The sequence below is a fragment of the Scaptodrosophila lebanonensis genome, unplaced genomic scaffold (assembly GCF_003285725.1).
Source record: "Scaptodrosophila lebanonensis strain 11010-0011.00,11010-0021.00 unplaced genomic scaffold, SlebRS2 tig00000001-arrow-pilon, whole genome shotgun sequence".
NCBI classification, from domain to species: domain Eukaryota; kingdom Metazoa; phylum Arthropoda; class Insecta; order Diptera; family Drosophilidae; genus Scaptodrosophila; species Scaptodrosophila lebanonensis.
The window spans coordinates 4,918,856-4,944,795 of NW_022060529.1; the positions used below are offsets into that span (position 1 = coordinate 4,918,856).

The window sequence follows — 25,940 nt, forward strand, 5'->3', positions numbered from 1 at the left end:
AATATCATGCGAGGGTCAACAAACAAGGTAACTGGAGAGCAAATCAAAATACTGTTGACATAAAAGAAATAGAAAAAGCCACTTGCCAACAAGAAAAAGGTAAGAAGGACGAGCAGCAAATGCGAAAAAGTTGTAAGCTGCTAGCGGGAATTTAATTTTCACTTTATTTAGTAATTTAACTTAAGTTTGTTTTTATTATATATTGCTTCTTTATATTTAGAGAAAATTACAATTTTGTGCGCGAAAAGCAGCGCTTGAACTCAGTAATTACTGAATAGAATTCTGTTAGAAGCAGAAGGAAATCAATTCACAAAAGACAGCAATTTTGTATGGATTGTTCGAAGCTGATTAAAATTTCGCAATATTCTACTTAGTCCACCAACCCACACGCAACCCCACCTGCCTGGGCTCAAGCAGCTTATTGACCCTCTTCAAGCCCAGCAAGTGAGTATTTGGCAATGAGAACAGACACGTCCATGTAAATAAATAAAATAGCTGAAGCAGAACATTACGCAACCCACTCTATGGCTATTTGCAGGCAGCTCCAACCGTTCCAAAAATGTTTCCTCTATCTAAAAACTGTCGGGGCACAGATGCTTGACTGGGTTGTCAAGTCAATTTTTGGACATGCGATGGACAAACAGGCGCAGGGCAGTTGCTAAGCATTAAGTTAATGCCACATCCATTAGCCAGCGTTGCCGTGAGCTTATATGTAATCAGGCCGTCTAACTGGACAGAGCTTGCCACTTCGCTTCAATGAACTTCAAGATACTATATAGTACACTTGAATATATACATTTTAAAGCGCACACGCACACAGACTTACTATAAGAGTATACTCGCATACTAGTATACTTGTAGAGTGAGTCTTGAAGTCTGAGCCCGCCCACACGCAAGAACTTGACAAATGCAAACACAAGCAAAAGTTGTGCCGCAAGTTTGTACAAGGCTTATATAAAATACACACAAATACATACACACATGAACACCCACTTCTACTCGTATATAGTACACATATGTATATGTACATGCGTGTGGAAGAGTGTGTGCTTGTTTATATATTTTTTGATTCCCTATGCAATGTTGATCATTGTTATTGTTATGCCCAGAGCTTTATGTGCGCTGTTGCTGCCCCTCGTATGTTGTAACAAGTTAAGCAACTTTTGGCAGACAGGCGCATAACGAGTGCGCAGGAGTGAAAAGTTATAGGATTTTCGGCTGTCAACAGTTGAAAGTTTGTTCTTTATGCCTGCATAGCTGCCAAAGCTTAGATTATTTTCCATTTATAAATAAGGAATTTTTCAAAATTGTTCTCTGGCAAATTTCGATTGTCAGTCGCATATTTATTTAATAATTTACCGTACTGTAGTCAAAGATTGTCAAAAATTTTGACAATATACGACAATTTCATTAAAGTAATGTAGACTCTGCCCATTTTTCTCCCTTCCCGTTTATCCATTGTTTGGATGCAGCTGTGCGTAGCATGTTATACGAAAAGCATAAAGTGTGGCACACATGTGCCAACAACAAGAGCAACATTTATGGCTCATTTTGTCTCCGGGCAAATTGCCAATGCCGTGTGCATTGAGCGTGGCGAAGGAAGCGCTTTTACTTGATTTAGTTGTTAAGTGTAGCTCGAAGCGCTGCACACGCATAGGCTTACGAACACAAACACACAAGCACACACAAGTCTTGCAGTTGTTGCAACCGCAAGGGCAAGAGGAAGTGCAACATCAACAACAATGCGCGTTTGTCTCTGTCGCGTGCCTCAGTGGCTGGAAATGGTTTTTGGCAACAATGTTCATAAATCCCTTAACGCTTGTAAAAACAATTATCTCTGATATTTACGCCGCAAAAGGCAGCAGTAGCAGCTACAACAACTGTAACAGCAGTGTGCTGCAAAAAGACGATGAAAGACAGCAGCAACAGCGTCGGGAACAAGCGAAATTTGCTGTTAACATTTTTGGCTTTTAATTGCCACTTACTTGCACTGCAGGCTGGCTGCGCGCTTATGCAATACTTTCCCCACATTTCTCGCCCTCCTAGTTCTCCAACCTGTAAGTCCCTCACACCCTTCTGTTTGCTGTCATCACAGTTTTTAAAATGTTCGCTATGTAATTTGCGCACATTATGTTCGGTTGGTGGGGTTGACGGGACGTATGTGTAATATTGCAAGGCATAAATTTATGCGCTTTGAGCGAATTGTATAATTAAGAATTCGTTGCATGTGTACAAGTATGTGTGTGTGTGCTGACACACAGATAACAACTGTGTGGCATCTGCCCGGCTTTTAATTAAAATTTGAAACGAAATTTAATGCTGTCGACAAATGTTGCCCTTATCCCAGCTTGTCCTTTGTTGCCACACCTTCACCGTGCACCCGCTAAAATATCACAGAGGAAAAAATGTAACGCCATTCGCAAACGTAAATTATATAAAACAGAACGATCTGAATCTAAAGGCATTTACAAACAGACTGATTGAATGATATGGGAATGAGTAGCAAATTTGTTTGATGCACAAAATGTATTAAACATTTAATTTAAAAGAGCGCTCCGACAATGTATCATTCTAACATGTGGATAGATAAATAAGTCCTTAAAATACTCGTCTAATTCTTTTTGAAGAATTTATAAAATGGTAATTTGTTATCTGCTTGATTGAATTTATTTTGCAAAAGAGGCAGAGGGGTTTCATCAAACATGGAAAATGTATACAATGTGCTAAACAGTCGGATTGATGAATTGATAAATTAACGTAATTGATTTTCGGCACACCTAGTCTGAGTTGGTGAGATGATTTCAGCTTTGTTGTGTGTGATAAAAGAAGCATCGTTCGTTTATTTTGCCTACTTTTGGGAGCCTTTTTGGAATTGTTTGGGACTTTTTAAAGTAAAACTAACAATAACAAGAGAGAACGCTGGAGCCAAGAACACATGACAGTGAAATACATTGCCTCAAACTTTGAATTGACCGATTTGGATCCAAGTTAATACAAAAGCAGATAATTTTATATAGATTAGGAAGTGGAGGAATCATGCATGCTAAATAAATAAAGAGCGGTCCCTATTCAACAAATTATGTTTAACTAATATTTGCATCCCCTTATTGCCTGATCATTTCTGACAATTAGGTAGCTATTTACTATTATATTCGAACTTTGAAAAGCAAACATTTAACCTGCTATGCTTAGTTCGCTTTCACATCGTTTGCAGAAATGTTATCGGTTAGAATTCTGTACATATTGTATTTGTGCGAGGGAGAATGGAGTGCGTGCATGTTTTGCTGCATACGCTGCAGCTTTGTTTGTTTTGTTGGTTCAACCACTTTACAGCAAATGGTCACGTCCAAACGCTCTAAGCTGCTTCATGTTTTGCCATGTGTACGACCAACTGACTAAAAAGGGTGAATAGCACCTACCTCCGCCCTATATAAGTATGTTTAAAATATACAGTCGCACATATGGACACACCAATGTGCTAAAACAAACGCGTGCGATACTACGAAAATCAACCCTCTTCGCGATATTCAAAAGCTGTCAGTGCTTGTACTATATGTAGGTGTGCATGAGGCTAGCCACGCGCTAGTACTGCCAGAAAATTCCGTCAGTGGCAAATAAGCTGCTTAGCCAATAGAAAAAACTTACATTATGCCTGCGCTTTTCATGCTCCGGTACGGAATGCCAGCTGAATTGTAGATTCCAATCGAATCCGCCGACATTGACGCCGCTGGAATCTCGAAAATGGAACTCCATGGTCGCATCGTCAATGACATCGATGACGGGACAAACAACGGTTGTTGAATTGCGCGCTATACGATCCAGCAATGGTTCCAGCCAGCCTGTCATAAAAAGAAAAGAAAAAGATAGATAGAGAAAAAGGGGGAGGGAGTAAGAAAATCAATGCCGTTGAGGTTAATTGGTTTTTCCAAGCATTTTGCAATACACGGCTCAGACGTTTGTATCATCGTCAGCCTGCCATCTATCAACGGCATCAATGACAACGATCCAGAACGAAAATGAAATTGTTTTCTTTCATCACAAGGACCCGCCCAAATACACACTTGGACCAACACATTGATACCCATATGCTATTGCACGTTCTCACATGATTTTTTTGGCTATTCATTTTCTTTTACACTCGCACAATTCCACTATAGTTTTTACTTATTTTTATCGATTTTATGACCGAACAAAACTCAATAAGCAAAATTGATTGCGCTTTTTATGCTGTGCACGTCAGCGCGCTGGCCCAGTCAACATTCATTTTGTGGATAGCTCGTCGGCTATCTCTGAAGTGCGCTGGCTCGCAGCAAAACTCGAGATTAAGTGATTTACTAGTTTGCTTTGTTTTATTGGCGTCATTTTTGTTGTTTCCCGGCGGATTTCATCTTATGGCCATCATCGTAACAATGGTCGAACAGAAGTGGCGCACTTGGGAATTTCGTTAAAAGGAAAATAGTGCCCCGTCGAAAACGAATTAAATTACTCTATTTTATTAAGAGTTGTTTCGAATTGGGGAATTTACTATAATTGTTCACTGATGGTTTATGTTTATTGTTTAATAATTGCTAAAGCTCAAAAATTGAGCAAATGCTTGCCTTGTCACTAGCAAATGCGGCCAGCAATTTAAATCAATATGTAAATATAAATTTGCTTAATTACACATGTTTTTAAACAATGAAAATACATGTGTTTATGCGCCACTTTATGGGTCATCAATTAAAATGTTTTGTTTGCACAAAAGTTACGCCTTCATATGGATATTTTATTTTATTTTATTTTATTCGATTCCCAACAATGCGCTACTCAATTATAAAATATAATGGAAAAAGTACACAATGCACGCGCAGTTCATTTTCATTTTTATTTCCGTTTTTCTTGTGCATCATTGAATAATACAGGAGCCTATTTAAAAATATAATTGAAGTCAATGGCATTTGAAAAGCCAACTAGCGTAATGGGAAAAAACGGCTGCCTACTTTTAGGCGGTGCCATGAAATTTGTGTCAATTGCAGTTGGCAGCAAAAACTTTGCTAAAAAAGTTTCCAGCTAAAGCGCAAGCCATTGTTAATGCCAATGCAGCAATTTGGCTCAAATATCAAATCCATACGAGCACTTCAACTAATACAACTGCACTCACCTTCAGCGCACTCGCAATGCGAGTCCAAGTAGGTAAGCACCTGCGATTTGGCATAACGGGCGCCCAACAGCCGCGCTCTTATCAGACCTTCTCGCTTGGCACCTCGCACAATCTGTACTTTGGGATAACTAACGAAGTAGTCCTCCAATTGTTTCTTCAGGTGAGCTGTTACAATTGGAACACAAATTAGTATTCTAGCTCTACTAACTATTTATCTCTCAAGTCTACTCACGCATATCCGAAAAATCATCGACCAGTATGATTTTGCCAATTAAATGTTCGGGTGAGCGATCCAGAACCGAATGTACTGTTCGCAGTAGTACCGACCACGCCTCGTTATGGAAGCAAATGACGACATCTGTCTTGGGTAAATTGGTTAGATAGCGGCCGGAATCCTTGCACCAGGCATCGCGCGGATCGGGCAGTGAACGATGCACAGACATTAAGTCGGAAGCGTATTGATTGAAAGCGTTCTTTGTCCAGCCATCTTCAACGGCCTTTTTCATTTCAGGCGGCATGTCCTTTGGCAGCTTGACTGGTTTGCCCATTTCGCCGGGAATTTCTTCCATGTCACCAGCAGGCGCATCCAGCACTGGCTTATCTGTATAAAAGATGAGAGCAGATAAAGAGTACAGCTTTGTAAGTTAAGACGAGGTTAAAGTTCTTATTTGAATTGCCCTGAAATTGTCATAGAAGCGTCGACGTGCGCCTCTTCTTCAAAATGAAGATGGTTCTGACATCGTTTGTTGTGCGTAAAATGTACGACATGCCCACACACCCACACCAGTACACAGGAAAAGGCAGACAAAAGTACACCATCAGCTTTAGCCAAGTGCCCGACGAGATAAATTATAATGCATGTGACATGAAAAGTTGTCATCATCAGCGTCAGGCGCCATCGTCGCTTTTTGACTTTTACATTTGTGAGGCATCGTATGAAAAATTGTTCGCTACGCTGCAATTCACAGCCTTGTGTGTACATACTATCTATATGTGTCATTGCTGATTTACCGAATGCATCTATGAATCGAATTTTGTTGCAGTTGTAAATCTAATTGCATAATAATCAAAGTATAATTAAACTATCGTTAAAATATATAACAATTACAAACTTAATGCAATGTAATCAGGGCAAAGTTTTGCAAGTTGTTAAATGAGTGTTAAGTTAGTCCGTGACGCTATTAGAAGTCACGTCTAGCCAACTTCATTTGTGGTATATATTAAATGTATTTTCTGTATACTTCAAGGATATTGCTACCAGTACAAAATTATTTAGGATGAGCTGCATGAAATTTCTTGTACACTGTTTTAAATAAAATCACACTTATTGTTGGCGTTAAATTATTTTGATCAAACATAAAATTTATGAAATTATTAGTCAACTATCGCTCATTTACATTTAATCTTCGGTTATAAATGACCTTACAAGGACATTTTAAAAACAAAAGAAACTTTAATAATACTGTCAGGCATGATGATATTGGTATTTAGCTATGATTCCAAATGGCAGCAATGTAAGCCGCTGGCTTGTAAGAAATTGGTAATGACAAATTTATATTCTCGCCTTCACACATTCTGCATTTTCAACAATCAAGTCAAGTGCTTACAGGAGGGGCATCAGAAGGAAACTACGAAATTACTTGTTAGCATCATAGCTGATTGAGAAAAATATACAAGTACAAAAGTATTTTTTAGACGAAAAGGATGTAATAATTGAACTTTGACGAGCAATTCAGAATAAAATCCACATCAGACACTTAATGATTTCTATTGTTTCCAATGAAGTAATTTACAACAAGGAACTCTTTCGCAGACATTACTATTTTGATTTTGATTTTGCATTTGCATGCAAATTATATGTTCCCTCTCCTCACTTCTTTTTTAAACGTTAATGCGATTTGTCAGTCACAAGTAACACGGTACCGATGCAATGGTTGGTCATAAGCCGATCACAAAAATGTGGGCTGTTTATGCAAAATATTTCAATTGCACGCAATAATTTCGATTCCAATAACCAGAAATTTTGCAAAAATATGCCGGCCATTGCTTTATAGTATTATAAGCAACAATACACTGGACTCGATTTCCCAGTCAGGTCAGCAGTGCGATAAATTTCAGCACAAAACCCATTAAAATAGGGGCCGACCAACATAGCCGCTATACATTTTATGATTTGTCGCCTGTAGTCGTTGCTGCTGTAGTTACAACTTCATTTGTGAAGGCGCGCGTGAAGTGTGGAAAGGCAGGCCGCATAAGGATGCCTCGTAAAAAACACAGGGCTCTATAATGAAATTTCTGTCTGCCTGCTGCGAGCGCACGCATCGATAAAAAACAATAAAATACTAAGGGAGTCACAACAACAGCCTCATGAGCAAAAAGAGCACAGTCGATTTTATTGATTTAGTTATTTATTGCTATGCATATTCTATTATGGCTTTTATTTTCCTCGCTCCCCGTATGTTTGTTTGCGGCTGCATAATAAAGTGAAGCGGCTTCCCACACCTGTTTGAGGTGGATGGCTATACATACAATAACCGCAAACCCAATTATAAGGGCCCTCCAGCGATGCACAAAATAAAATCAATTTATGGCTTCAAGTTTTATTAGAAACGGGTGCGTTCGAGCGCCACACTGCGTATACGCAATGTGAATGATCGGGAGAATTCTATATGCCGCTTTTAGCGGTGTGGCATATATTTTGTATGTTGTGGCATTTCATGCCTGAAAACTGACGAAAGCAGACAATAAAAGGGGCTGGAAAGCACCAAAGTACAGGCGATGGAAACGACAGGAGCAAGAGGTGCCCGCGGGACACGCCTGAGCGTGACAGGAAGCCATAAATGCTTGGTTATGCTTCTCCTATTGAGGCACGACAGTGCGACACACAAATATACACAGACACTCTTACACCCACCCACACGCACACACACACACACACACACACACACACACACACACACACACACACACACACACACAACGGCAGCTGGCAGTGACAAATGTTGGCGCGCTTGTCTGCAAACCCGCCTCCTAGCACCCACCTGACACATAAAAGTAACATAATATATGCCAAAGTAGCGTTATTTGCAGAATGAATGAATAGCTCCGGTAGCTGGAAACATGGCTCATAGACAAGCTCGCATGGACACGGATAAAAGCAATGGCCACATGTGTGCGCGTAAGTGTGTGCAACAATGGGATTTGCAGTACAAATCTGTGGTATTAATATTTGCATTTGGATTTACATTGATTAAAATATAAGCCAATGGCAAGTGGGGCAGCTTGCACATACTCGTATGTACGCGCATACATAAGACATCTCACAAAATGTAAATTTTCTTTTACCCATTTGCATTTTAATAAGAGAACAATTTCATTATTTTGAACATGCGAGTAAACACAAGTGCAGCACGAAGAAGTATAGTTGGTTAATCGGAAAAATGGATTGCTTGCAATTTAGGAATTCTGATTATCTTTCTTTATTTGTACTTTTAGATGTTGTTGATGTTTAAATAAAAGTTTGTATAAACAAATACACGAATAAGGATGTGTTAGATATATTATTTGTACACGAGTATGTCTATCTTGGATGAGTATATATAAAAAAATTACAAGTATATAACATCATCACATCATTAATCTTATTATACTTGAATTCAATTTGGGAAAACGAGTTTTGTTAAAAGGTTAGTAACATAGTTTATATATATACTCGTCCCTTATCCTATGCTTATAAATGGAAAATGAAAGAATAATAGATTTCGATAAATATCAATTTCTATAAATACACCAGAATTTATCCTTTCAAGCAGATGCAAGAAGAAGATGCCAGTGATATAAGCCTGGCGAACACTTTGTTGCAATTTCTACCGGCTTGTAGCTAGTCTCCACATGGTTGCCCACCTAGCGTAAATCAATCTGCCAACTCAGAAGGGGTCTGTACGGGTATAAATAGGTTTGTGTGTATAGGAATGGTTTGGTGAGAGCGTGTGTTGCAGCCTTTGCCCGAGGGCGTTTTCATTTATACGACGCGTTGTATGTACAAAATCATTATCACCGCTAAATTGTAAAAATATGAGAAGGCACCTCAACGGCAGAATCGGTGGTAGAACGGCAGAAGCAGCGCGACCGCGTCAGCGTCAGAGGCAACAATGGGGCGAACACATGAAAGGCCAAATAGAGATCAAGATAGCGAGCGTATTAAAGACATAAGCAAGAGGCACGATGACTGACTGACTGCCTCACTCTGGCCGACTGGTCGGCTGGTCGGCTGGTCGGCTGGCCGCCTTCCTTTAGGCTGTCAGATGCTGATGCGCGCGCGCGATAAACGCATTCGTGTTGGCCACGTCTTTTGGTGGTAGGAGCCCCAAGGCCAAGGCAATAAGTACAACAACACTAATTACCAGCTATGAACAATGCGCCCAGACAGTGACCAATATCCAGAAGACCACGTTCCACGTTCCATGCTCCATAGCCAATACTTCATGCTCTCTACGTGTACTTTGGATTCATGATGCCAGTGCCACATCCCGACCATGTCATGTGCGTAAAGAGTGTTGGTAAACGTTGTAGTTGCGCACACAATTTTGACGCCATGGGCAAGCGACAGGATCAGCAAACAGTCAGTTCGAATATAGGCAACCAAAACAGCAACAACAGCAACAACAACAACAAGTTGTAGCTTGTAGCTTTGCCACCTTTATGCCAAGTAAACGAGCCCACAACAAGCAGCCAAACAACAGCAGCAGCAGCAACAGCAACAGCCACAACAACAACAACAACATCAGAAAGACAAAGCGCGCGCGAGAGATGCAAACATGATATGCGAAATTGCAAATACGTGCATTGTCTGTGGCAGACGCCCCAGAACGAGGCACTGCAACAGACGACAGCAGTGAAGGCGATGGCGATGGCGATGGCGAAGGCCCCTATGTGGGCCTCAAAGCTGGCTAGGCCTCTGATGCCATCTTAAATGCTTGTTGTCCCCCATGAAAGCGTCTTTGCTGGCAATAGAGAGCAACGGTGACTAAAAGAAAGAGAGAGGGAGGGAGGTAGGGAGGACTGAAGATAGGGCTGGGCATCTTCGCATCGGACAGGAAGTACGGCTGCGACAAGCTGGCAGGCCGAACAAGAGAGAGAACAGTCGGCAGAGCGTGTTACCGCTGACGACCCGCACTTGCTGAATAGCCGGCCTTACACCCAATGCCACCCGCACCCCCCAATCTTCCTCCCCTAGCTGCACGCTTCGCTGCACATTGATGTTGTTGCAGTTGATGTTGCTGTTACTGCCTCCGCTGCGTACTTGCAGCTTCATTGATTTGGCTTTGGCAGCGCGTTATTTTATAGAGACATGAGACCCAAGACATGGACAGACCAGTCTTCAGCCTTTCAGTCAACGGTGTCAGCCAGTTGGCCACTCAGTCAGTCAAGATATCCATTGAAATTTTATGAAAGAAAACGATCGGCAATGTGGGAACGCAAGTGTTCCGCCCCTGCCTCTGCCTCTGCCTCTGAACCTGCCCTTGCCACCGAAATATTGGTCATTCGTTGATTAGTCTGCTGCAATGCGCCGTGTAAAATAAACTAAGAGATTTTTTAATATGCTTAATGCGAATGCTTCGCATGACAGCGGCATGAGTTAAGTTTTGTTTTTCTATTGCCGAGGAAAAAGGGGCTCTGTTCAGTTCTCCGCACTACTTGAGTCTCTGTTCGAACTGATTGCAAGTCTAGTCTGCTTTTGACATTGAAAATGTTGTTTGGCAACAATTGCAAGTTGTTAAGTGCTCTTGGTGCTGCTATCGTTCGTCAGTGTTGTTGTCGGTTGTTGTTGTTCTTTTTGTTGCTGGAAGTGTTGCGGTGCTGTTGCATTTGTTGCTGTTGGCAACATTCGACATTGTTGTTAAACTTGTTAGAAATTTTCTTAAAAGGCGCAAAGCCAGGGCAGGCACACATTGCGGCGGGCAGGCGGCAGGAAGTGTGAGAGCAGCAAGTTTGCGTCGATGTCTATATTGTTGTTGTTGATGTTGTTGCTGATGCTGATGCTGCTGCCGCACAACAGGAAAGCAATATGTGTTATTATCCGTTCAAAGCTTGTGACCCAAAATGCATCTTGAAGTCGCATTCGTAGCTATGTACATGTGCATAGCAATTGATGGGAACTATCGTGCATGCAGCATGGGAGCGTTGAGTGCGTAGAAATGAAGTGGGATAAGGAATGGAAACAGGGTCCATCGATTGTCCGTGCCGATAACAGTTTGCGAGGAGAAAAGTTTACCGCGGATTGCATTCGTCGGTGTAGTTGTTGCTGTGGTTACAAGCTCTGGAAAGTAGCTACTCCATGAATAGGATGGAGAGCACAATTTTCATGAGGATGTGAACTGGCTTAGATTTCACTGCGAACCGTTAACCTGAGAGAAAAATGAATTGAATTGTGTCGGGTATTTACACAAAAAAAACTTGGACTCAATAACATGTTCACACATTGCTACAAATCGACCAAAATTGGCGAAACACACTTAAGTTCTATGGAACTATGGGCACATGCAACATAAGAACAAACAGCTTTCTCAAGCTCGTTTTGAAATAAATTACAATTAAGAGCACGAGCTACCATTAAATTTTAATCGTTAATTCAAATCGTAATTATTCGTCTGCTAACTTACCATCATCCTTTGGCTTGTCCACAACGTCTTGATCTGGCTTGGGAATCTTGACGACCGGACGTGACGTCACTATGTGTCGCACGGTCTTATCTGCTTTGTGGGCATAGCCAGCTCCCACCTGCGACTTTCTGCTACGCACTGTGGGTGGTAGAGCTGCGCCTTCTCGCCGCCGGTTGCCATCTATGGCATTGCCACTGTCGCCAAACTCATTTTCAGCTCCGAAAATGTCCTGGTCTTGTCCCAAATCTTCGCTGTCGCCGCCGCTTTTAAGCGCCATGGCATCACCGCCTCCACCACTGGCACCGCTGCCCACCTGAGCGCGCCGCCTTGTGTCATCCGTGTAGAGCAGGAAGGCAATGCAGAACCAAATGGCCAGCAGCACGGCCAAAATTTTCACAATCGAGGCGGAACGACGCCGCCAAATGAAAGCCATTTTGTGATCTAGTCCCTACTTAATTTCCTCAGTGTTTTTGTGTGTAATGTGAGTCGGCCAGGTGTGCCAATTGCTATATAATTACACGTGGATTTTGTGCCTACAAACGCAGCCTCAGTCTCTGGATCTCAGGTGCTGGCAGTGCGTTAGACGCGGTCGGCCTGGCTGTGGCTTTGACTGCTGTTTCTTTCACTGCTCCTGTTTCTGCTGCTGCTTATGGGCACTGGCAGCAAGCATCCGTTGCGTATACGTAACATTAATCAAGGCGGAATCGCTTGCGGTTCGCCTTGTCACGCCTAGCACTTTCGCTTTGCGTTCTCTATTGCCGAGCCCTCGCGTATGATTTATTCGACAGGATATGTACTTCTTATTTTCCGTTTAATTTAGTTGCAGATATGTTGTTGTGTTGTATTCCTTCTTCGTGTTGCCCTTGGCTGCTCTTTCCGCACGCTTGCCTTTCCTTTCCACTTGCCTTCTGATTCAATTTGTGCGCATTTCTCGTTACGTATTTTATTCTATTTGCCGCTCATGTGTTTAGATTTGCAGTTTGTGCCCGTCGTTGTTGTAGTATTTGCTGTTTTAGCTGTTGTGTAACTTGGCCTGTAGTTGGACGCCGGCGGGCTTGTGGATATGTTGACCGGAAATTTGTGTCCTTTTTGGTTTTATTGCGCACTTAACAGTCGCCTCCACAGCAATTGTTTAGTCAATTTTACAGTCTCCTTGTTCTCTCTTCAACCCAGCCTGCAAAAAATAAATAAAACATGTGTACTGAGTGAGAAAGAGCATTGCTTAAATTTTGTTCATCAACTGATAGTTTAGATATTTGCACAGATATTTGCATGAATGAGCAAAATAGGCAGAAATTAATAGCCATCAATCACTCTAGCTTATTTATAACATAATCAAAACTGCATGACGATACCATTAAAATTGACAACAAATGCAATTAATTTCTACACAGCCTTGATAATTTGCAAGCCATTAATTTAAAAGCCAAACCACATTCCTATGTGACATGTTAAAGACAATATTGATTTTTGATTCTAGATTTACGGAACGAGCTCGTATGAGAGCAAAAGTTGCCACCTACACATGCCGACATTACACTCCGCAACAAAGGGTGTGCACAACTTACGGGTTGCTATAAGTATAGAACTTGTTTTAGGGGCAATGAAGAAAATAACGCAGTGCAATAAAATTACAGGAAGTTAAAGGAAGTTAAGTAAAAAGGGTTATGGCTGATACCTCGTGCTGACTAGGATTTTGACGCAGAAAAGGAAATTTGCCACTTCCCATTAATTTTAGTCACGATTCATGTAATTCTTTTTAAAATACAGCTAGAAAAAAACATTAGAAAAAAGAGCAGAAATTCGAACAATCTGAAGAACATTTATTAAATTTATGTACAAAAATGGTCGTACAACGAATATGAATCTAAAAACTTGTGATATTAATAGCTCTAAGTCGATAGGTCGACATAAGTGAATCTTGTTTAGTTCCGAATACACTATTTCTTTCGCTCTTATTTAAATCATTATTAAAATATTGTCTGCAGAGTTAGTGAAATTACTTGGCTTAAAATGAAGTCTCTCTCTGAATGTCTTAGTACCTGTTGTATAGTGCAACGCAGCAGGCTACTTGTATTACAATGAGCACGGCAAAGATGCAGAAACAGCCAATCATCTGCACAAGTAGCTTAGTCATGTCAGCCGAGGCCAGCTTGGAGTAACCCAACCGCACCCAAAAGTCATTTGAGCTCATGGGATGACATGGTACATGCAACTAATGTCAATATTATATAATTGCAGTAAAAACCACAGAACTTAGACAATTTCCTCTGGCATCATCTGTGGCAGCAAAGTTGCAGCAGCAGCAGCAGCAGAGGCAGCATCAGAAACTTCAACAGCAATTTCTCGCACTTGCGCGGGTAAATGACACGGCTTTTAACTACAAGTAGTTGTTGTTGGCCATGGCGATTGCCATGTCTGCTCCGAGACAAGTCAGGCGAGTCAAGTAGCTGCCATGGCCAGGCAAAGTAGCTGTTAGCTGTTAGCTATTAGCTGCGCCTTGGCATGCAATCGGAGGCATTCGCACCCAGAAGAGTTGCGTGCTAAGTTGGCGCATCGCAGATAGACGCAAATGGACAGACAGACTGCAAGATAGGCAGACAGACAGCTTAATACAAAAACGAAAAACTAATAAACATGAAAAATTGTCTGAATGAATGAACGAGTAAATGATGAAGCGCGCAATGCAATCAGTCAGTCATGTCGGCCATGTACGAGTAGCTTAGACTTAGGTCGGCGCTTGGCCAACAGGTTGCCGGCTTCTTCCATTGCAGCATAAAAATAATTGACTGCACATGCACACAGGGTAAGGCGTTGCAACTGGCAAGTGAGGAGGCTGGAGCTGCTACTGAGGCTAAAGCTAAAGCTGAGGCCAGGCGAGGCCAATGGCGGCCAATGGCCTCAAGTCAGCTTATCAATTAGGCCAAGTCAAGTTAGGCCAAGGGTAGCGCTTGTTGTTGCTATTTTTTGCCTTTTCAACTTTGCTGGCCAGCAATAAATACCAGTTAATTGCTTCGTAGTCAGTAAGAGCAGGTATTATGTATGTGTGCCTTTGTTATGGCCTGTTGAGCTTGAGGGGAGCAGCACCCGCCCCCCACTCTATTCTGAAAATTTGCCATGCCAGCAACTTCCGCTTGTAAATTGCAAAATTGAGTCCATGCGTGGGCAGTTTTCAGTTGCTATTTTGTCCTCACTCAATTGTACAAGTTGTACTCTGTGACAAAATGCCAGACGGACATTTCAAGTTTTTCTATACACATATACTTATATACAAGTATATTTACTATTATCAAGTCCACCACCTGTCTGTTATGCTGCAGACAGATAATCTGACAGACGCACACAAACACACACACAAAAAAAAAAAAAAAAAAAACAAGCTCCCTGTTGTCACTCTTAATTAGAGCCAGGAGAAGAACTCTCGAATAAGTTAAAAATTTCATTAGGCTGTTGGCTTTGGTTTTGTGAAAAGTACAGGTACAGACAGTGTCGTAGCTCCGAGATAAGCGCAAATAAAATTGCCCACAAAGTGACAGGTCGAAAACTGTTGAAAACTTTAAAATAATTCGGTCGCAAGTCAAGAGCACGTGTCACAAATTGCTTTTGAAATTGGGTGTTCGTCAATTTGATTTCGTTGTGCTACACATCCACAAATGGTATATGTTTGAGTGTGTCATTAAAATCGTACAATTAGTTTTTCATTACTGTACTATACATGCTGACATGAGACAAGTTGACATGAAACAAAAGCTAGGTATACCACGCATATTTAAACACTTTTTGCTCAGCTGCTAAATGAGCCCTGACACCGCCACATGTCGCTGATATCCATATGAATATATGCATGCATGTACATATGTACATGTGCAAAAATATAGTTGATGCGCCCAACAAAAATGTCATTTTAATTGTATATTAATTATAATACATGGTGGGCTTTGTTTGGTTTGTGTTGCAGTTTTCACACGCGGCGTATGAGTAATGATATAAAATTACACACAATTTTTGACAATCACCATTGATGGAAGCTATTTGTTTAACATACCATTTTGGGTTATTGCCCACAACTTAGGAAGTTATTTATAGTCTTTGCCAAACAAATTGTGCGTCATTCAGTTGTAAAATACATTTGGGAAATTCATGATTGATTTTATTATTTTAAAAGCTAGAAAAATCACTTTAATAACACCGTTATCTATTTATTTATATTAATTATTGTACCATTCTTCATTAGTCCATTATCGCAAAATGCACTCGACAAATTCCCAAACTTAAATTAGTCACGGCCATGTGTCCGGAGATAGATTAAAATGGACATTAACGAACTTCCACGGAATTTTGATAACTCGGAACGACAGCATGCAGCAATTTTGTATTGAGACTCCATAGTTTTAGCTTGCTTCTGGTAAGTATATTTGATACTGCCGTTATATAAATAAGATTGATTGAATTTTGCGAAAATGAAAAAAAATAATGTTATCGTAGTAAATGAAATAAATTCATGTCAAAATACAATCTATTTTTACATATTTTCATATTATTAGAAGCAATTATGACAAATTTTTGTGTACAGATGCTATTTACTTATTATTGGAACAGAAATTCAAAATCAAAAACTAAATTCAGGTGCTAATTTAGTGACTTGTGACATTTTGAATTAGTTGTAATCTTTTGCAGTCTAGGTAATATTTATTTCTGAGTATTTATTGGCAATGGCAGCTGGTTCTTTTAATAAAAACAACCATTAAACAAATTAGGTCTTTGAATAGTTTACAAATAGGTAAAATGCTGCCTCGATAATATTCCAAAAAAATGTTTATTAAAGCCATAAAAAGCCTTCGTGTTATGCTACCATTTTTTTCCATATCTTGAATTGATTTCCTACTTTCGTAGTAACATTGCATAATGTACAGTCGAATGATTTGCGTTAAGTATTCCCTTGTTTTCACACTTCGTTGTTATGGTTACTACACTATATAGAAAACTATTTCATTTCATTTCGTCTGAATCGATCACTGAGCCAGGTTGATCTACACAAAAAAAAATTGTACCCCTTAATGAATGGGATCAAATATAAAGGTGCATTTATTTCAATAAAAGAGTCTAGAAATGGAGCAAGAATGGGAGTTGTGGCTTTGACAAATGCCCGAGCCATCAAAACGAAACAAGAACGAAAGTCGAGGCTTCGGCAAATTCGCGAAAGGACATCTGATCGAAGAAACACCAACAGGGGTCGAAGGACATCATTTGTACAGACGACGAAGGTGGACGACAGTGGGTACTCAATCAAGGACCTAATTGCAGCCATAAAAAGCCAAGGACGTTTTGGGAAAGATGTGACGTCGGAAAGATTAAAAAGCACTATAATTCAGTGGGGCAGCAACGCAAGCCGGAAACGCTAGTATTTAATTAAACACAATTATACAACTAAACTTAACTCTCTAATATGACTTGTTCTAGAATAAGGTGATCCCGGCCTTCACATTCTTTCGGACTGTCCTTGTTTTGATATTTTCTCTGTAGAGCCTATCTTAGCTTTTAAGCTACAATTATAACCAATTGGACTATTTAACAACCATTGTTTGTTATTTTACGTAATAGTAAAAAGTAAATGTTATTATAGGTAGTGTCATTATTATTTATATTACTCCGTAACGCAGAGTACGAACAGTATTAACAAAGTCACAGGTGTTTCTAACAGTCTACTATAAGAATAAAGAATCCAGAAGGTGACAGTCCACGAAGACAGTTAAATACTCTGAATCGAAATTAAACTTCAGCAGATGTGTTAAAGAATATTTACATATATGAATAACATATATTAAATATAAATAGATAAAGGATTGTGGGGGGTATTTATAAAACGGACATGTCTAGATTAGACATACTACTATATGCACGTATATCAAGTATATTCTAGTATATTCGTCGGAGCTATATTTTTTTAACATTCAATAAATGAAACTATGCATAAATTTAACATTTGTTAAAGATGCCAAAGAGTTCTTTTATATAAGAAAATTACATTTAAGAATGGAATAACCATCAATGTTAATTTCTCAATTAAATGAGGTATTTAAACACAACCTTTTCGTGACATCGATATAGAATAGATAATAATAATTACACGGAACGTCGATGCGATATCGATATTAATGAACAATCATATTCTATTTGAATTTCAGACCTTTAGCTATCCTGTAAGTTTGTCCTGGCTCCAGCTCTCTGCATCACTTTAAATTTAACTATTTTTTAATATTTCGTAAAGTACATATAATGTTGAAGATGAGAAGTTATTGGGTTTATGATTATTATATTCATGCAGGACCGACTTGCATGAAATTAGAATGCAAAAAGAGAGCACAATGAAAGAAAATAATACAAATATATAAAATATAATATATGATAGGTTTGTTACTTTTACTTAAATTTTTTCAAGATCTCACGTTCATATACATAGAATTCAAAGAATTAGACTAAAATTAATTGACTATCACCTGATGTTGATCAGGAATATTCGTATATTGTGTATTCTTTTTGGTGCTACTTTCAAACCGATATTATAATGCACTTTTCTTGTAGGGTATTATAATAATTTAAATATCATTCAAAGTAACTAACACTACAATTGCTAAATGCGTCAGACGTAGCCTATTTTTAGTCGCATTGAATTTGGTTTGTGAAGAAAATCCAGACTTTTAAATAAACAGCTGTGCATACACTTATATTTAGATCGTTGAGCACTTTTGTGTGTGAGTAAATGTCAAACGAATTAAAGTAAAGTAAAGTAAATAACCTAGTGTTGGTGTTACTTTATATAATCAACATTATTTAACTTTTTTTGTGCTTAACATGCGTAAGCATTGGGAAAAGAGCTATGCGCGTCACAATCTAGATCACAAATTTTTTATCACGTTTATGAAATTTTCGGATATCTTTGCCGTTTCCGATCGAACACGTCCATGTGCCGCTTTTCTTTATATACCATAAAATATATTTATACTTTCTCACTATTAAGGGTATATCAACATTATACTTGTAGTGTTGATAATCCTTTTGTGAAGGCGTAAAAATTGTTCGAGAAGGTTCATGATTGCGGATGAGGTGGTTTTGTGAGTTGGTTGTGTGTGGACTTGTAACGACGTGAATTTTTGTGACATTGTCAATTTTACAGGGATTTCTGTTCGAGATACCCATTAAAGATCATGGTAGTGCTGATAATGTGATTATCGCAGTTGTACCCCACAATTGTGATCAACGTTATGCTCATGAACATTGCCAGAACTTCAGGATCACAATCAGGGTAAAATATCGGTTCAATGTCAATGTTAATTTGTTTTTGATTTTTATGGATGAGCGTTGAGACTGTCACACAACGTGTAGTCATTATTCCATGATCAAGCATATTTCTGCACGCATTCCCGCTGCTGTTAGTACATTGAACGTAAAACCAAGAAGTATTATGAGAAATACCACTTACAGGAGCGTTGACACGGGAGCGTTGCACGGGCATCTAAAATAAAACTAAAACACTGGCTTAATAATCTACAGTGCTGCAAAAGTGCACACGGCAAATCGGAGAGGCTACGTGTCATACTAAGTATTAGCGAGCTCGCTTAGCTGCGTTTTATCGGTTGTGCAAAGCCATAGACCGACATTCTTGTCTTGAGGTACACACAACAGAGAATTGGAAACTTTGCTGCGCTGTGCCTGAACGTCGACTACCAGTCTTAGGCTCCCTCGCTAGGTATTGTTGGTATTAGTAACTTGTGTAGCTTTATCTACCATACTAATTGACTGATAAGCGGCGAAGCAATTCTGTGCCTTTCTGTTCTTTTTGATTGCCTTGCTTTTATTTCAGTTTGCGTTGCGCTCTTTTGATAAGATAAGAGTTAATTGCATAAACACGTTGGGTTTCTACTTTGAAGCCGGAAATGTGGGCACTGATATATATAGGAAACTCAATTCCGAATCCATTGTAAAATTGAAATCTTTTTTGTCAAAAGTATCTCGGCCTTGTTTTATTTACTTCAAAGGAACTATAAGCGCTTTAAGACATTTGCTTTCTTTAAAAATTTAACTTTTGTTTTGAAAATGCGAATGCTTTAAAAACAGATTTATTTTCTAAGTAGTTGGACAAATTTGTTTTATGAGTGTCGCAAATGCGATTAAATGCTTGTACACAGTGGTGCAGGGGTGCAGGGATACTGGTCATTGCCGTGGTTTCGTTTTAGCTAGAAGTCTGTTTTTTCTTAAACACCATATGTTTGCAGTCCTTAGGTAACATGTCGTATGCGTAATATCAATAAAGCAGAATGCTCTCACCCTTTTCTCTTCATTAATCAAAGTCCCATATAATTGCTGCCATAATTATACGCACTTAACTGCAAATTAAACCAGGCACAACTTTGTACCCACAAAGTGAGTACAAGAAGAATAAAAACTTGGTAAAATGGAGAAAAAGAGCGAAAACACTTGCCATTTAAGGCAAATGAAAAATTACACAAAGCTGGCCAAGCGCAAACAAAAGGAACAGCAAAAAAAAACGCAAATTGCGCGCAACAGAGTCCAAGAATTTTCCGAAGCACAAGCACAGTGAAGTCAGTGAAAAGCAGCGAAAAGAAAAGTTCATTGTGGCTTTATTATTCTTATTTTATTTTTTCTGTATTTGGTTTTGTTCTTAATACTTTGGAGAGCTGAGCTCCCTTGAGCTCTGCGATCATTTGTCATTTTCCTATGCGTAAAGTTTTCCTTGCTGTTGCCATCGAGGGGTCGTGGTGATGGAGGATGCGCTTGTACGCGCTGATGCGCATTTTCACGGTGGCAGCGTTTTGGCAGCTCGGCGGTTTCCACGCGCACTTCATAATCATTATTATTTATGCAGACTTAATCTTCAGTTATTAAAACGCATAAGCCTGGCAGTCACACATATATATGTATCTATATATATATGTATATACACCCACACACACACACACATAGACCCAGAGGCACACATACATAGAGACGTCAAGTGCAGTTGCGGCTTCAGCTTCGTTTAATGTTCATTTGCATTTTGGGGCAAAAGTTTGGCAGACCACAGAATTAGTTTCTTTGCACAAATTGAGTTATTTTGCAGCCGAGGCCAAACATTTTCCAATTGAGATTAAGGCAATTGTGCTTCTGCGGTGGTTAGTTGCTTGGATCTGGGATCTGGGACCTGGAACCTGGAGCCAGCAACCTGAGACCTGTGTCTGCGATGAGTTACCAAAAACCGCAAGACGTAGGCAAGCTCTAAGGCACGTTTGTTGAAAGTTTTCAGTCATGTTTTGTGGCTTGGTGTGAAGGCAAAGGCCATGGCCAAGAGCAAGCGTTCCAAACGGACGCTGTGCGCCAAACGTGTTTCGAGAATCGTTGGAAAATTGTGGATGTGCCTGCTGTTGCCGCTGCCGTAAGTGGGTACCCGTTGCGAAACCGGCAGCTGCAACTGCCACACGCACAGAGAACACAGGAGCGCAAGCATTGCCACATTTCGTGGAAAGAAAGTTGCTGTAGTGAAAATTTAATCAAAATATTTGCACATCCGCCAAGCAAAACGCAAAGAAAAAGAAAAGAAAAGAGAAGAAAATGATGTTGCAAAGAGCAGAATTCGAATTGCAAGCCGCTGTTGTTGTTGTTGTTGTTGTTGTTGTTGTTGTTACTACTGCTGATACAGGTCTCCCCAGCTCAACTTAGCCAAACTCCTTTTGGCATTTGCTGCATGTCACGAAACCAGTCAAACCTCATTCGCTATCATCAGGCGATGGCAACGGAACGCCAGCAGTCGCATCCACATCCCCATCCACATCCCCATCCACATTCACGTCTGAGCTGCATCACGAACGTTTTTGGAGCAGCGCGTGTTTGACAATTATTTACCGTTTACGTTTAACTGTTAATTTGTGCCAGCTAGCCAAAGCCGGTTCGCCATTGGCCACGAGGCTTCCTACGACTGTCCGGCGCGTCGCAACGTTGCAATTGAAACATGCCACGCATTTTTTATTGCTTTTAATTTGACAATGCAAAAATGTTTATCGATGGCTTGACAGCACACCAGCAGCAGCAGCATCCTTTCAGTCCGCTGTTCCTCTATGAGTGTGTGAGTGTGTGTGTGTGTGTGTGATTGAACATAGCGCCGTGACTATATGCCACACAAATGTAATTAAGTGTTTTTCTGCCTGGTGCCCTGGTGCACATTTTTTCACAATTTTCATTATTGCTTTTCTATTTGCTGCATTTTCTTTTCGATAACATGCCACTCTCTGCGCTCTCTCCAACTTCCACATTTAATTACAGGATAAACGGATTATTAGACAGTGGAAAATAAAAGATTTCAATATGATCGATTGATTTCAGTTGAATAGCGACGAGCTGGCGTACCCGGAAAGTTACTTTTCCAGTTTCATTGTTGTTGTCGTTGTTGTTGCGACCAGCTGACAAAGTAATTTGCTAAGTGGCGTTATTGCCAAGTAACTTTTCCAAGAATTCGCATTTGAAACACAAATTGTTTAGAAATATGCAAACTTTGTTGAAAGTCCAATCCATCTCTGCTGCTGTTTGGTGAAATTAAAGCATTTTTTAATTTAAAAGTGGACGGTTGTTTACTTCTAAGTATATGTAAAAATATATATAAAGTTTTTACATGTAGTTGTAGAATCATCACCTGTTTAAACCTGTGATTAAAAAGTTAAAGTAAGTTTAGGTTTTGTATAAGAGGTGACTTTTTAGTTTTAAACTAAGTAAATAATGAACAAAATGAATTGCTACGAACGCAGTTATTTCCAGGTCTGCACCCTTCACAGAGCCTAAAGATTTATACTCTCAGAAATAGCTCACCATTTCTAATCCTATCTACAAATACCTGCATCAATTTATAACAAAACTAGTCGTTCATATGTTTAATAATGGTTAATAATATTACGATGTTAAAGATCAACATACCAAACATCTAATTACTCTAACTTTTCCTTGAACCTTCTATTAAAAAATGACAATTCCACGAAGTCTGAAATTCGCATTGTGAACTGCCCAAAAAAAAATTATTTTTGAACATCCATTATAAACCAATGTAAACAAAAAAAGTTTTGAAGTACAAGGAAAACAATCTGTTAATAAACTTTTTCAAAATGTCGGATGTGTCGTTTAGGTTCAGGAATAAATATTTGAACAAAACATTTGCTGATAGTCTATCGTCAATAACATCAAAGCTTGCCATTAATAAGCAAGCATATGTTATCGCTTTTAATTACAATTTGATACACAATATTTATAAATTTATCGAATTTTTGTTTTCCTATGACTAAGATCTCATTTACAATTATGACAAACAACTAACCTATGGAATGTTGTATTTATTGTAGAGACAAAGTTTTACTTTTACTTGGCAATCTCAGGAACGGTTCCACTAGAAAGCTATTGATTTGTATTCGCATGCTAAGGATTGGAAATGCTGTTAAAAAATATAATTTCCATTGCATTTCCACCTCTGTCGGTCAAATGGTTTCCAAGAAATCAAACAAATATTATTTAAATACAGCCCTATTTTCATTTGTATAAATACGTTTAGAAAAAGGCACAAATCTATTTCAAACTCTAAACATTTGGCTAAAGTGCCGTGCATTTCAGTGCAGCCAAGGCTAAATCAAAAATAGCTGCATTGCTTATTTCTTTCAGCATATGCCATCCACCAATTGACCTTGCACTTGACGATAAAGCCAAGGTCAGCAGAACCGCAAACTAATTCGAGCAAGAAGCGTCAATAAGATGAGCGGTCGAAGTGGCCACAAAAGCAAAAGAAAGCCAAAAGCCAGCACAAAAGAGCACAACTTGGGAATGCGCACAGAAAAATCAATTGTTCATTTGCATATGCATGAATTTTCCACAATTGTTGTGCCGCCAAGTGCAGAAAGGCTGATTCGGCGCTAACGACGACGACAGCGACAAACATTCGTACGAGTATATATTTAACCATGTTCATGTCCAGTAGAAGCAACTTGGCCAACTGCCTTTTGGGCCACATCTGGTTTATTGCACGGCCGACCCCAATATTTATTTATTTGTTTGTTTGGGCGCAGCGCATTCACTCAGCGCATTCAGGCATTCATCCACGCAGACTGCCTTTGTTTTTTCACGCTTATCCATGCTTTTCCATGCTTTTCTACGGTTTTCGGCTTTATTTACTTGCAAAGTGAATTTCGATTTTCGCGCGTTAGTCGCTTGGCCAGCTGAACGGCGGCAGACTCTTGGCCAGCTGCCTGCAAACTTTTCAAATTGCATGAAAAACTAATTCCGCAAACTATTTGCAAAAGTAGCAAACAATGAAGCAAAAAAGTTGAGAGCACTAATTTTGCTTGTGTGTGTGCTTAGGAAAGTTGCCGCCGAAACGATTTAAAAATTCATTTACGCCGCAAAAGTGATAGCCAAATATTTGTATATATGCTAAGTATATAAGTAGGTATATGGAATAAACGGTCGCTCATATTGAAACTCGGACATAAACAGATTACGATTTAATCAAATGATAGCCTGTCTGGCCATAAGCACAGCACCCAGTAATAAAGTCAATAATTCAATGAAGATAAAATCGCATGCGAAGCGCTACCGGAAAATCCGTCTGTAGGACGTGTGGCTGTGGAAATAAATGCCAGAAAAAGGAGAAAAATGCATGTGAAAATATTAGTGCTGTAGTTGTAGTCGGTTTTGTTTGTATGTTTGGCAACATGAAAAATGTTATATTTTTATACCATATACTATATATACAAATACATATGTATATGTCTGTGTGGGGACACATTACGATAGTGGGCAGAGGGAACGAAAATGAGAGAAAAATGGGTTTAGTTTCATAAAAAACTATCATTGTCAGATTTGGGTCATTTTATGGGTTAAATTTTGTGGTTGTTTTTTGTCGACCAGCATATTTTTAAGGGCCAGACATATTTTTCCGCTCTCAGTATCCCTGGATACTATATATGTATATATATATATATATATTCTGTCGCTCTTCGTTTGGCTCCTCTTACAAATAATCTGTGCGTTGCTAGAACAAATTATAGAAAGGGAAGCAGTCAAAAAGTTTGAAAAGAAAAATCGGATATGTTTCGCTAGAAAATTGCCTGTCAAATGACAAAAATGGCCTCATTTCAGCTTAATAGCTTTTGGTCATTTTTTGTGCACGAGCATGTCCCAAAACTTTTATTTGGGCTGCCTTTACGTGTGTAAGTGTAGCTTAACAGATTATTCACATCGACCCCTATCCCCCTTTATGGTGTAAAACATTTATGCCCATGAACATGTCGAAGCGCACGTGTTTGGCTCACAATGGGCGGGCTTAAGTTGTTAACCTCATACATTTGAATCGCTTTTGTTTGAAGACAGGCATGGGAAAAAGGATCCCAATTTGTCAACATTTTTCCCAGTAGGTCGACATAAAAATTTATATATTCAAACTATCCTCACAAATTAGAGCAATTAGGGTACTTCTGCGTTTTCCATAAATAAATTGTATCATTAGTATTATATATTATCTATCAATATTATCTACATAGCTAGTCCGAATATAGATTATAGTTGCATGCAGCTGTTTTATGCATGCAATAACAAAAGGAGGATGTCAAAATTGAGGGGAAAACCTCTAAATCGATTGCCTTCTGCCGACAAATACAGAAATACAGAGACATAAATCAAACTCATTTATTTCACTTGGCCTTGAAGACGGTGTGTTTATGATATTTTATCGTATAATTGGTTGTATTCTTTAAGTCTTTTTTGCTACCGACTTTGAATTTGCACAATATTTAATTGAAGTGCCTACAAATAATTGTTTGCGCATTTTAATGCGCCAATTACAAACTATTTAAAAACACATAAATCGCTTCCACACAATTACACAAATTCCAAAAGATAACGCTTTTCGTTTTAATACTCGCACACACAGTCCCCTGCATTCATTTATATAAACTCATTGCCTGATTATTTAATGAAGCATACAAATCCTGTAGAGACCCAACTGTTAACTAGGCAGCTCATTCCCATTCCCATTCTCAGCTCGTTATCTCCCTTGTTTAGCCCTGCCAATGTCCAATGGGGCAGCGACATAAAACTGTCAAAAAGCGCCTTTA

General features: G+C 39.3%; 1 protein-coding gene across 1 annotated transcript in view; it reads right to left on the reverse strand.

Moving 5' to 3' along the window:
* LOC115634641 (putative polypeptide N-acetylgalactosaminyltransferase 9) overlaps positions 1 to 25,940 on the reverse strand; it is a 78,857-nt gene that overhangs the window by 29,967 nt on the left and 22,950 nt on the right. Inside the window, exons 3-6 of the mRNA XM_030532497.1 lie at positions 11,803 to 12,976; positions 5,373 to 5,741; positions 5,141 to 5,305; positions 3,646 to 3,839 (exon numbers count right to left, since the gene is read on the reverse strand). Of these exons, the coding sequence (XP_030388357.1) occupies positions 3,646 to 3,839; positions 5,141 to 5,305; positions 5,373 to 5,741; positions 11,803 to 12,235 (1,161 nt within the window). The 5' untranslated portion in view covers positions 12,236 to 12,976. The remainder of the gene's footprint in view (positions 1 to 3,645; positions 3,840 to 5,140; positions 5,306 to 5,372; positions 5,742 to 11,802; positions 12,977 to 25,940) is intronic.